The sequence below is a fragment of the Mirounga leonina genome, unplaced genomic scaffold (genome assembly GCF_011800145.1).
Source record: "Mirounga leonina isolate KUSES-001 unplaced genomic scaffold, KU_Mleo_1.0 Mir_152, whole genome shotgun sequence".
In the NCBI taxonomy this organism is placed as follows: Eukaryota; Metazoa; Chordata; class Mammalia; order Carnivora; family Phocidae; genus Mirounga; species Mirounga leonina.
This window is the reverse complement of record NW_023270380.1, coordinates 1,911,713-1,923,951: the sequence shown is the minus strand read 5'-3', so window position 1 is coordinate 1,923,951 and position 12,239 is coordinate 1,911,713. Positions and strand designations below refer to the sequence as shown.

The window sequence follows — 12,239 nt, the reverse complement described above, 5'->3', positions numbered from 1 at the left end:
TTACACATTCCTGTCCAGTGAGTGGGGTGTAAAAATAGATACTGGGCTCGGTTGTGGCCTTTCTGTTTTTAGAACGGACGTGGCCAGCTGAGACCCAGTTCCCCACATGGGGTGACTGACTCCGAGTCCCCGCTTGGCACATCCGCCCTAGGGCTTTGGCTGGTGCCGGGGACGCTGGGGTGGGCTGTCGCCATGACTCCCCCATGTTCCCGTCTCAAGGGTTGCGTGAGACCGCAGAGTCGGATCCCCCCACCCCGACTTCCTGTCTGACCCCTCTGCGGCCCTTCACACACAGCGCCCTTCTGCTGGGCCCTGGCTCAGTGTCGCTCAGCGCTGGGGGACGGGGCTGGTACCACCTCCCTTCCCAAGAGCGCTTTCAGCCTTTTTTCTAGAAAGGAGAGAACGGAATCTGGACCTCCATTGTCTTTCCACTTTGCAGTGCTCATTGCAGGGTCCAGAAGTGGCCCCCCGCTAGACCTGTCGGTTTGGCGAGGCAGGGATGTCCCCGTCCCCGCTCACTGATCTCTCCCAGAGTCAGAAGGGCACCCCTCACACCCGTCTCTCAGGGCCTCTGGTGTGGCCTGACCTTCATGGACATGGTGGCTGGCGAGGGGGACGGAGTCCCCACAGTCCCAGAACCACGGGACAGGACAGCGGCTCGGCCGTAATACCCATGGGGAGCTTTGCAGCCCTGACTCCGTGGCCTGACACCGGGCACTGAACCTGGGGGCTCCCGCGTAGCATTCCCCTGGCTCTGCTATTCCGGTGTAGACGCTACCTGCAGCTCGGGGCCACAGGCACCGCAGCCCGTGCCCCTGGCGACCAGAGGAAGGCGTGGGAGGATCCCGAGCCCGGAGGGGACCCGCTGGGACTACTGCTGACGCCCCACGGAGGACTGAGGAGAAGGGCAGAGGAGCTTGTGTTTCCTGAGCACTTACTGGGCACCAGGCGCTCCTCTAAGATGCAAACCCTCACGGGCATCTGCTTGGTTAATCTACCTGGCAGTCTAGCAAGGCCAGGATGGTGATTTCCCCCTTTTTACCAATAAAGAAGAAAGCCCAGGTTCAGGGTTAGGGAGCTGGTGGGTGGTTTTGGCGTTTCCTGAGGAGGAGCAGGTTGGAGGGCAGGTGACGGCTTTGGGAAGGGGTGGGGGGTAGTGCCCGTCCGTGTCTTGGTTGGGTGTCTGGCAACAGCCCAACTGCACGACGTTGGAGTCCGGAGGCACTGTTCCCTCTGTCTCGGAGCCCCATTGGCAGCTAACCCCCAGGGCAGGATGCGCAACCCCGGAGAGGGACCCGGTCCTGGGAGGAACGGACGTGTTCTCCCCTACACCCCGCTCCGCTCTGGTCTCGCCGGAGTCCCTGGAGTTTTGGAGCCGAGTGAGATGAGGTCTAGACTTGGGGAGGCGGGGGGGGCCTTTGCTCCTTTCCTCTTTTCCGCCCTGCCCATTCCCAACAGGTGTGGGTTTGAAATACAAACAAGGAGCCTTTCCGTGCTGGGTGAAGACCCGGCCCCCACGCCATTGATCAGGGAGGACTGTTTTTTAGGAGAGTGTAGTCCTGTTTTCTTTGCAAAATTAAAAACAACATATACCCAGGAAAAAAGGCTTGGAAGCAAATGTGCTAGAAGGTTTTTTTCCTCTGTAAAGTTGTTTTCCCCATTTCGCCCCCAAACCCCCAAACCAAGCAGCCGCTAATGTCAGCATAGCCGTCTCTTCTGACCAGATGACACTGTCCCCTGAGGAGTGCCACATGGCCTCCGATTACCCAAGGAGCCGAGGCACGGCCTCCATGGTTTTGGTCTGTTCAAGGCTGTCGCGTCCGGCCAGTGCTGCTTGGGGGCTCTGCCAGTGATGCCCCAAGCAGTCTGGGAACCACTGGGACCGCCGCCTCTCCGCAGCATCCCTGGCTCAGTCCGTGGCTGCCCTCCACGTCCACAAGTGCTCAGCCTGGCCTTCCGGAGGCTTCTGAGCAGAGATCCCACTGGAGAAATTGCTGATCCTAAAAAAGCTGGGGCTTGACTAAGTGCTCAGTTTTAAGTGCCTTCCTTACATTGCAATTTCCAGATCAAAGTCAGCTCTCTTTTAAGCCTTGGTCTCCACTTCCGTGGTATCTTTAGCAACTTGCTTATTTAAGGAAAGCATCATCTCTCATGCTTGCAGTCCCCCTGTATTCTGTTGTGGAATCTGGAAATATACAGAGTACTGAGAGTGGCTCATTCAGAAACAGTCCTTTAAAAACAAATTAGATCATTAACGTACTTATCCAAATCCTGCCATGTACAGGACGTTCCGGTGTTTATGTGGATGTCGTCCCTGGTGGCCAGTGGCTTTTATATGTGGCCTGATGCCCAGCACAGCTTCAGGCCTGGAATCACTGGATCCAATGGAAATACAGCTGCATCTAATGGGCTAGTGACCTAGGACAGTTTGCTCGGATTGCTCCAGATCTCCATTTCCTCATTTGTAAGAGCGAACATTTTTTATAAAACCTGGCCCAGCAGCAAGGGAAAGTGCCCGATGCGTGAGATGCACTCAGGATGCCACGGTCCGCGGAGCCGGACCTATGATGTCTTCTCCCTCGGGTTCTCTTTACAACAGCGAGCAGCCTGTGCCTGGGACTTGAACTTAGTGTCTCGTGCTCCCATCCCATCCTGTCTTCTGAGCCTTGAGGAGAGACCTCCAGTCGTCAGGGTCCAGGCTTTAGGAGAAGTCTCAGGCAGAGAGCACGTCCTGCTCTCTGGGTTCAGGGCCTGCAGTTTGCTCGGGAAAAGCCATGTTTTCATCCTCCCCTAACAAACACATCTTTGCCCATCAGTGAGTCTGGGCGAGTGCTCTGTGTAAAACGGAGCGAAGGAATATGCATTAAAGTCATAAAGAACCATGTCTTGTATATTAAGTTAGCACAGTTTTTAAACAGTCTGCTATATCTCTGGTGGTGTTAGAAAATGGGGCAGCCCTGGAGAACAGATCGGCTAGTGTGCATCTAGAACCATAAAAAAGGAAAGGTTTTAAACTTTGCATTTTGATATTTCATTTCTGGAAGGGTATCTGAAGAAATTAGTTCCACACGGGGAAGAGCTGTATGCATGAAGATGGTGGCGGCAGCCTTAATTAGAACAGCACAGGGTAGAAGCAGCCGGTTATTTGTTAGGAAGATGATGGGTTAAGGAGCTGATGGGCCAGCTGCTCGATGAACTAGCTTGTACCCAGGACAGATGATTGTTCTAAAGACCACGTAGCACCATGGATGGTGCTTATGATTAAGTGAAAAAACAATACCCCAAATTACTGATTTATTTGGTTCTTTAAGAGAGGGGAGAAGGGGGCAGGAGGGGCAGAGGGAGAGAGAGAATCTTGAGCAGACTCCATGCTCAGTGTGGAGCCAGACACAGGCCTGGATCCCTAGGATCATGACCTGAGCCAAAATCAAGGGTCAGATGCTCGACCAACTACACCACCGAGGCCCCCCAACATTACTCCAAATTATATGCCTAACAGAATCGCAACCTCGTAAAATAAATATATGAAAACAGTGACACAAAAATACAAAGGTAGTGGTTATGGAAGAAGGAAAGCTTATGAACGACTTCTTTTCTAATTTCCAAACTCTCTGAATCGTAGTTTTATTACTTTTATTTATTTATTTATTTAAAAGATTTTATTTATTTATTTATTTGAGAGAGAGAATGAGAGCACGAGAGGGAAGAGGATCAGGGGGAGAAGCAGACCCCCAGCTGAGCAGGGAGCCCGATGCGGGACTCGATCCCAGGACTCCAGGATCATGACCTGAGCCGAAGGCAGTCGCTTAACCAACTGAGCCACCCAGGCGCCCTACTTTTATTTAAAAAAGAAGAAGAAGAAGGGGGTCTGAGGGAGAAGTAGGAGGAGAGGAACATTCAAGAGGGATTGTAGAAATGGTTGAGGCCACGCGTCGCTTGCCGTGCAGAGCTCTGCGCTGGAGCAGGGACCGAGGTGTCCTTCCCTGTCCCGATGTGTCCTCCAGCACAGCACAGAGCTGGTCTTCTTGGAGGTCACTGCGCTGAGCAGCCTCGGATCGAGCAAAGCATTTCTGGGACACTCAGGCGCGGTGTGGGTCATGCGCTGGCCTCAGGGCCCGCGGTCTCCCGTGGGGGACGGCATCCGGGCTTCAGGCCCGGGATCAAGGTCAGAGCTGCAGAACACTACTGAGTGGGAGCGTCCCCCCGAGTACCCCTCCGCATGACACACCGTCTTGCTCAGCCTGTGCTGCCGTAACAAAGACCACAGACTGGGGCTTAAACAACAGACATTCATTTCTCACAGTTGTGCAGGCTGGAGGGTCAGGGTGCTGGGGTTCCCAGCTGCAGGCGGCCTCCCGCTGACCATGTTCTTGGATGGTGGGAGAGAGATCACTGCTCCTGTGTCTCTTATAAGGACACTAATCCCATCCTGGCGGCCCCACTGTCATGACCTGATCCCCTCCCAGAGGCCCCACCTCCTTGTACCTCACTCCGGGAGGTAGGGCTTCCACGTGCGAATTTGAGCGTCACACAGACACGCAGTCGGTAGCAGCTGTGAAGATGGCGTGTCCGGCAGGGGTGGGTGGGTCGGGTCTCCGCGGCTGTTTAGTCCAGGAAACAGGCTCAGGCTCTGTCGGCTTCATTCACCCTTGTCCACCACCCGCCGCTGTAGGTGGGGAGCGATGGGCCTGGGTGCTGGGGCTGGGTGCTGACCCTCGCTGCGGGGCGGTGTTGTGCGGAGCCGTGCACCTTCTTCGTCACCTTCCAGGGAGGGTGGTCACCGCCAGACAGCCCCTCCTCTGGAGGGTGCTGGATTCACTCTTGAGGAGATAGGCGGGTGCTCTGCTCACCAGGCAGAGGCCGGAGTCCTCAGCGAGTCCAAGTCTCTGCACTGCTGGTGGCCTGGAGTGTGGCAGGGCCTTGGTGTCTGAGCTTCTGCCGTGGTGGGTGCGTGGACCGCCATCCTGAAGAAAAGCCCTCAGGACAGAAAGTTGCAGCAAATGGACGACAACCAGCGTTACTGTTGTCAGGCGGGCGGAGGTGTGAGCTGCACGCCCGTGACGGTGGATTGTAATGCTTGTTCTTTGCTCCTCTGTGTCCCTGCTGTAGAGTCAGATGGAGTTCAGTGTCTGCTCTTTATCCATCCAAGAGCCAGCCAGCAGCACAGCCAGCGAGCCGAGACAGCTGTTGAAAGCCTCCCAGGGCTCTCAGGCCCTCCGGTCTTCCCAGGGCAGCAAGTCCTCCAGCCTCGACGCCCTGGGTCCTGCCCGGAAGGAAGAGGAAGCTTCCTTCTGGAAGATCAATGCAGAGCGGTCCCGGGGAGAGGGGCCCGAGGCTGAGTTCCAGTCGCTGACCCCCAGCCAGATCAAGTCCATGGAGAAAGGTGAAAAGGTCCTGCCTGCCTGTTATCGGCAGGACCCTGCCCTGAAGGACAGGGAGGCCAAGGTGGAAAGGCCCAGCACCCTCCGCCAGGAGCAGCGCATCCTTCCCTGTGTCAGCGTCGAGCACGAGAGACCCCAGCCTGTCCAGGCCTGCACCAGCACGGTGAAGGAAGCCACCCCGTCCGAGCCCGTGGGGAAGCTGCCCTCTCCCGAGGACCGGCAGGAGGACGTGGAGGATGTGGAGGATGCTCTGTTCTCGGAACCCATGCCAACACAGGTGGGTGGCCCCTCCCTCCAGGAGTGACCCGGGGAGACCTCCCACAAGATGGGTGGGCCACAGATGCCCTCGCTTTCTTCTCCTCCTTCCCCTTCTTTCTCTTGCCCATTCCTTGGGGGGACTTTGGGGATCAGGAGAGCTGGGTTGTTCCCCAGCTCAGCGACTGACACGTGTGCAAGGAGAAACGTCTCATGGTTCTGTCTCAGTGCCATGACTTGTTTGCCTGTTACACGTAGATGTCGCAGATGCCCGCTGCCCTTCCCCAGGTGTGTGAGGGCAGGTAAGCGAGGGCTGGCAGCGGGGCAGTGAGCGCAGGAACTCGCAGGGAGAGGGCAATGTGGGAGGGATTTGGATGCCCACTCAACTGACGGGTCTGTAAATTCGGGCTGGGGTGTTGGGGAGGAAGGAAGCAGGCAGAACCGCCAAGCCTCCACCAAGAGCAGCCATGCTCGTTCTCAGGGACCACAGGAGACTCTGGCTTCAAGGAGTGATTGGCAGCTACTCGTTTCCAAACAGGATAGCGTTACGTGTCTGGGAGGAATCCTAAGAAAGGAATTCTTTTGGGGGGGAAGCAAAAGAAAGATCTGAAATGTTCACTGGGTGAAGAGGAATGCATCCTGAAGAAAGGGACGGTGCAGGAGAATAGGGTGAATGGCTTCTGAGTGCTTTCCCATTTCTTTGTGGGAGCCTCGACCATCGTCTGTGCCAGTTGGTCTGCATTGCTTAAGAGACTAAGACAGTGAAAAGAAAACAAAATGTTTGGTAATGAATTTAAATGGATCCAGTGTTGGAGGATTGCACGAAAACAAAATAAAATAAACCAGTCCAAAGTCATTATGGTTCAGAGGGAGGCCTTGGTTTTGAGACATTGCTTTATGATGAACAAAGCAGTAGTTTGGATATAGGCATGTCTGAGCACCATTTCTGGGGGAGATCGTGGATCGCTCTTGCACCTGGGTGAGAACGTAAACAAGGTCCATCTTAGAGTTGGACGGCACTTCCCTGAATGCTTCCTGACATTCAGCCATTTTCTGCATGGGTGGGAGTGATGAGTCCCGAGGCGGGGAGGGAAGGAGGGATGGAAAGGGGCCACCTGCTCACAAAAGAGGATGGCCAGAGGGAGGAAAAATGGGGTCTTTAGGTTTGGGTCTGGGTTTTGGAGCCTGGGGAAGTTACCTATTGGCAAGGCAGGCAGGCACACTTGAGGGGTACTCCGCACCCCCCACACTCCTCTGTGTGTGCCTTGCTGGTTTTCTCCACGGTAGCACCATCCAGACTCTTTAGTTGTCCTTTTTTTTTTTTCCTTTTAACACATACTTTAAAAAGTGTGTATTGTGGTTAAATATACATAACATAAAATGTGCCGCCATATTGAGTATACAGCCCTGTGGTATTAGATCCGTTCACAGTGTTATGCAGCCATCACCACCATCCATCTATAGCACTCTTTCATCTTGAAAAATGAAATCTATACCCATTAAACAACTCCCTGTTCTCCCCCCCACCCCTGGCAGCCACCATCCTACTTGTTATCTCTGTGAATTTAACACTCTTAATATCTCATATAAGTAGAATCCTACAGGTCTCCATCTTTCTGTGTCTGGCTTATCTCACTCAGCTTAATGTCCTCAGGGTTCACCCACTGGTAGCATGTGGCAGAATTTCCTTCCTTTTTGAGGCTGAATAATACTCCACTGTATGGATTTACCACATTTCGTTTATCCGCCCATCTGTTGATGGCCACGTGGGTGACTTCCACTTCTCAGCTACTGTGAACAATGCTGCTGTGAGCACGGCTCTACAGATATCTGTTTGGGTCCCTGCTTTCCGTTCTTGGGGGTATGCAGCCGGCAGAGGAACGGATGCATCCCATGGTGATTCTGTGTCTAACTTTTTGAGGAACCGCCATACTGTTTCCATTTTACGTTCCCTCAGCTGCGCGCGAGAGGGCCAGTTTCTCCACATCCTGCCAACTCTGGTTTTCTTTCTTCTTTGATCACAGCCATCCTAATGGCTGCGAGACGGTACCTTAGGTCTCATCGCGGTTTCGATTTGCCGGTCTCCAGTGGTTAGGGATGTTGACTGTCTTTTCATATTGTTTATCGACCACTTGTACATCTTTTTTGGAGAAATGTCTGTTTGGATCCCTTGTCCAGTTTTAACAGTTGAGTTTTGTGTTGTTGAGCTGTGGTCATCGTCTGGGCGTCCTGGAATGGGGTTCCAGGTGCTTCCACTCCTCTCCCAGCAGATGACCTTGTGAGTTGTCCTGCTGAAGAAGGGGAGCCCTGTGCCAGGAGCTCCATCTGCCCTCCATCAGCGGCCCCTCAGCTTTCCAGCCTGTCCTCGGCGCCTCCCTGTCCTGCCCGCGGTAGCCCCGTGCCCCGTGTCTTTGCTCTCTTCCGTGTCTCTAACCTTGCCGCCCACCTGCTCCTTCTTACCTGCTAGGCTCACCGATGAGCCTCCCTAGTGATCTTTCTCTGATACTTGGCACCTGGGTCTTCCTCTGAAGGATGCTGTTACATAATTGTAAAGAGACACAGGCAAGTGTGTGTAGGAGAGTGGGCAGTCAGAGCACATGAACAGATATCTGGGTGCAGAGCAGAGCGAAATGCCAGCCTCATTGAAGAAACCCGTAGAAAAGCAGAGAGAGGACCGCTTGCCTGACTTTGGGTTTTCCTGTTTTGGCTCACCAGCTTCGAGGGAACCTGCTTTAGTCTGTGGGTGTCATCATCTCCACGGAAGTGTTTTTGCCCTTTGCCAGCTCCGTGGAGGGCGGGGCGTCAGAGCATCCGTCCCGAAGGCTGCAGCCGGGCAGGTGGATGCGCCAGGTGGATGCGCGTGCTCGTGTGAGAGAGCCGCAGAAAGACTTTGTCCTTTGTCCTCTTCTTCCGTGATGACTGCGTTTCAGCACGCCTGTCCGTGCACACATAGAAAAGATACATTTGTTTCCTTTTCTCTGTGAGCTGCTTGCAGACTTGCCTGGGGACAGAGCGGGGGAAAGCGCCGGATGCTGGCAGAGTGTGGCTCACGTTGAAGTTTCTTTCATTTTCTGGTTCCAAGCACTGAGGCAAATTGAGGTCAGAGAGCCTCCGACATGGAAGCGAGCGATTTCATTTGGGTCAATTTAAATGAGATGCTGTTTTTAGATTATGCGTAACTGAAAAAAAAAAAAGAAGAAAGAAAGAAATCCATGTCTTACTTTGGTGTTTATGTCTCTTCTACAGGTCACCTCAAGTAATGTCTTCTTGAAGACAGGATTTGATTTTCTGGACAACTGGTAAAATGTATTAGACCAAAAAAAAAAATATTAAAACCAAGAACCGCTAAGTGTTTTCCAAAATGGTGTGGTGGAGGAGGATAAAATGGGCAATATTTCCCTGTGTATTTTCCTGGTTTCTGTACACTTTTTTCTTAATCGTTTGGAAACTGGTAAATATTGCCTTGTCCAGATTTCCAGATTTTTCTCTTTTGGTAAGGCCAGATATATATATGCTATTTTCAATGATTTGATAACAGAAGTTTTGCATTTGGAATTTTTTAAGACTGTTAAGGAATTCCGTCGATCTTGTACATAAAGCTTCTGTTCCCAGTTCCACCCAGTTCTCCCCCCACTCAGAGAACGAGGTTTCTCATCGTGTCACAAAAAACGTAAAAGCGACTTCCATCTCTTTCTCCTTCAGCCTCTCCCCGTTTTATTAATCGAGTGGGTTTTGTTGGGTGGCTGTTGGTGATTCCTCAGCAGTAGTGACATCAACACGAGGGCTGGCTGTGACCACAGAAACATGACCCCCCTCGCCCCCGCCCCCAATTCCCACCCAACGTTCCCAGCTGCCCAGGGCTTCCTGAAGCCACCCTTCTCGCATCGTGTGCCCCCCTCCACCCTCACGACGTTTCCAGGAAACAGACTGTTGGCACATAGCAGAGATGCTCTTTCAGCTGCCCTGATACATATTCAAACTATTCATCATTGTTTAAGAAGAGTTGCATGTTTTAAAAGTTTTGTATTAACTTTTCATTATTTTGTATCTAGATATAGACGTTGTAGGGCTACCACTTTCCTTGGGTGTGTACTGGTTTCTTTTTGGAAGTTCTTTGCTACTTATGTGGCCTGGTGGGTGTTTCCTGTCCGGGGCATCTATCTGCAGGAGTAAGGGCGGATGGCAGGTGTTGGAGGACGGGGCTCTTCTGATTAGTTGTGCTAGAACCTCCCAGCAGGAGACTGGGAGGGGCAGTGGACGGCCTTCATCCCGAGAACTGGTCAAACTCTCCGGATGGATCTCCCTCCGCCTTCCTGACCACCAGCAGAAGTGGAAGAGTCAAGTTTCTGCAGCGCCCCGCAGCGCCCCCTGGAGACCTTTGTGGTCATAGCAGTGGCATGTCCTGGAGCGAGACTTGGCTGCCCACTCTGCAGCTGCCCAGGGGAGCAAGGTGGCCCAAGCCCCCGAGGTGTGTGGGGCAGGGCGAGGAGGAGCATGGGCCTTAGCCTGGGAAGCCTGGGCCCTGACCCGTGGCCCTGAGCTGCGTGAGCCTGCCGGACATGCCCGTGTGTTATCTACACATTGCCTCTCACTGTGTTCTCCTCACCCGAAGCCTTAACCCCTGTGAGTCAGACCAGTGAGCGCCTGGTTTCAATATCAAAGTGTGTCTTTTTAGAAATGCATTTCTGTTTCGTACGACCTTAAGTGATTTCCAGAGTATCTTATCTGGCTCCAAGGTAAAGCACATGGCAACTTTTTTTTTTTTTTTTCCCGAGAACGTTTCTGCCAAAGTTGTGGCCTAGCCAACTTTTGATTTGGTTTCTGCCAATTGCATTATGTCCCTAAACCTCATTTGGCCCCTTAGGGTGGTGGATATGACCTTCCTGCTTTGGTGACTGACGGTATTATGGCAAATATAGGTTCTTCTTGTACCATTTAAAGATAGTTGACACATGCCAGGGAAAAAAGGTTTCTAGCATGGTGGGGAGGGAAAAGGGCAATCCCAGCTGAAATAGCACAGCAAGGTGCCGGCCCCTCAGGTCTGCCGCTGAGCCTCCGAGCCTGGCTTACCACCCGCCTCCACTTCTAGCCTGGAGGGCAGTGGGCTGTTTTAGAACCCATGCTTGAAAACAGGGGTCCTTAAAGGAGAGAGAGGTGTACAGGTGTGAGTTTGTATTCCTTGGTGCTGAGGTAGCAGGGAGGACTGAACTACATCCGGGAACAGTTAGCCCAAGGTGATCTGCCTGTTGTCCGGGGAGATGGTTCTCATTTCTTGCCGACTTTCTCATAAAGCCCAGTTATTCCTTTCATGTTGTTCTGGGAGCTGAGGCGGTGTGGGGATGGTTGAAAGTCTCTGCCTCCCCTGGTGCACCTGGGATCCTCCCCTAGAGGTGTTCGGTTATCTCTCAGGACAGCGTTTAAAGTTTCGTAACCGACGGCCTCCTGAGATTAAATGTAAAGTCAAAACTTGGGAAATCCTAGAATCATGTTGCTTGGCCCTGCTTTTAGAAGTAAGGGGCTGTGCGAGAGAGAAGTGAAGGCCTGAAGGACACAGGCTGGTGGGTGTCCATCCCGCCTGACCAGCAGATCCTCTTCACCCCGAGGTCCGTGTAAAGGTGGTTCTGGCCCTGCCCTCTGGGGAGCCTGTGTTCAGTGTGTCTAAGTACGGACAAATGAATCTCTTTGGGTTTCCCCCCCCCCTCCCCCCCCCCCCCCCCCCCCCGCCATGTATCAGGGTAGTTTCTAGAACCAGAAGTTTGTATTTATTATTTTAAAAAATACACACTTTTCAATAAAAATACACACTTTTCAACTGAAGCCTGTATTTGGTTTTGGGGGTCTCCCCTACCCCACCCCCGTTCTGTGCACCTGGGATTCAGCTCAAGGATTTAGTGTTTTGCTTTGGGTGACTGTGTTTTGCAAACTGTCCCCCAGGAAGTCAGAAACCAGTTTCAACTCTTTGCCTTGGGGGGTCCCTACCCCGCTCTCTCGGTTTGGGAGTGCTGCCCCCTTGGGGATGGCTGGGCTCTGTCATCCAGCTCTTGCTGAGCACCCCACGGGGATGTCAGAGCCACCTCCCTTTCTTTGCGCCTCCCTTTCTTTGATACATGTTTTCAAAAAAAAAAAAGAAACATTCTTACTGACGACTTGTAACTTGGTTGTATTTTATATTAATAGCCTTTAATAAAGCCATTTAAAATATGCTAGGTGTGTCTATTTGGGGCCTCTACTGGAGTTGGGAAGCCCATCAGGATGATTGCTGTTGAGCACAGAGGAGAGGGATTTGTACTAGTTAAGCAAGTGTGAAACCTTCTGGAAGCCCGCTGTGCGTGGGCCTGACTCGGTGCCCCATGCAGGTTTGTGGGGGGGGGGGGGCCCAGGTGCACGGGGCCCCAGCAGAAGGGGTGGGATGGATCCTGGAGGGCACTTCTTCCCAGAGACAGGCTTATCGCATCTAGTGACTGACTCAGAAGAGCAGATGCGATCTCCCTGAAAGCTTTCACTTTGAATCTGGGTGAAGTGGATTTTTCTTGGAAGAAATACAAGCTTAAGTATGGCCGGTCAGTCCTATTCCATCCGTTAAAGTGCAGGTGGTAAGTTACC

At 52.8% G+C, this 12,239-nt stretch overlaps 1 protein-coding gene across 1 annotated transcript in view; it reads left to right on the top strand.

Annotated features, from left to right (window-relative positions):
• Window positions 1-11,840, top strand: part of CUNH1orf198 (chromosome unknown C1orf198 homolog) — a 33,204-nt gene extending 21,364 nt beyond the window's left edge. The window contains exons 3-4 of the mRNA XM_035008440.1: window positions 5,110-5,658; window positions 8,883-11,840. Of these exons, the coding sequence (XP_034864331.1) occupies window positions 5,110-5,658; window positions 8,883-8,939 (606 nt within the window). The 3' untranslated portion in view covers window positions 8,940-11,840. The remainder of the gene's footprint in view (window positions 1-5,109; window positions 5,659-8,882) is intronic.
• Window positions 11,841-12,239: the final 399 nt, after the last annotated feature.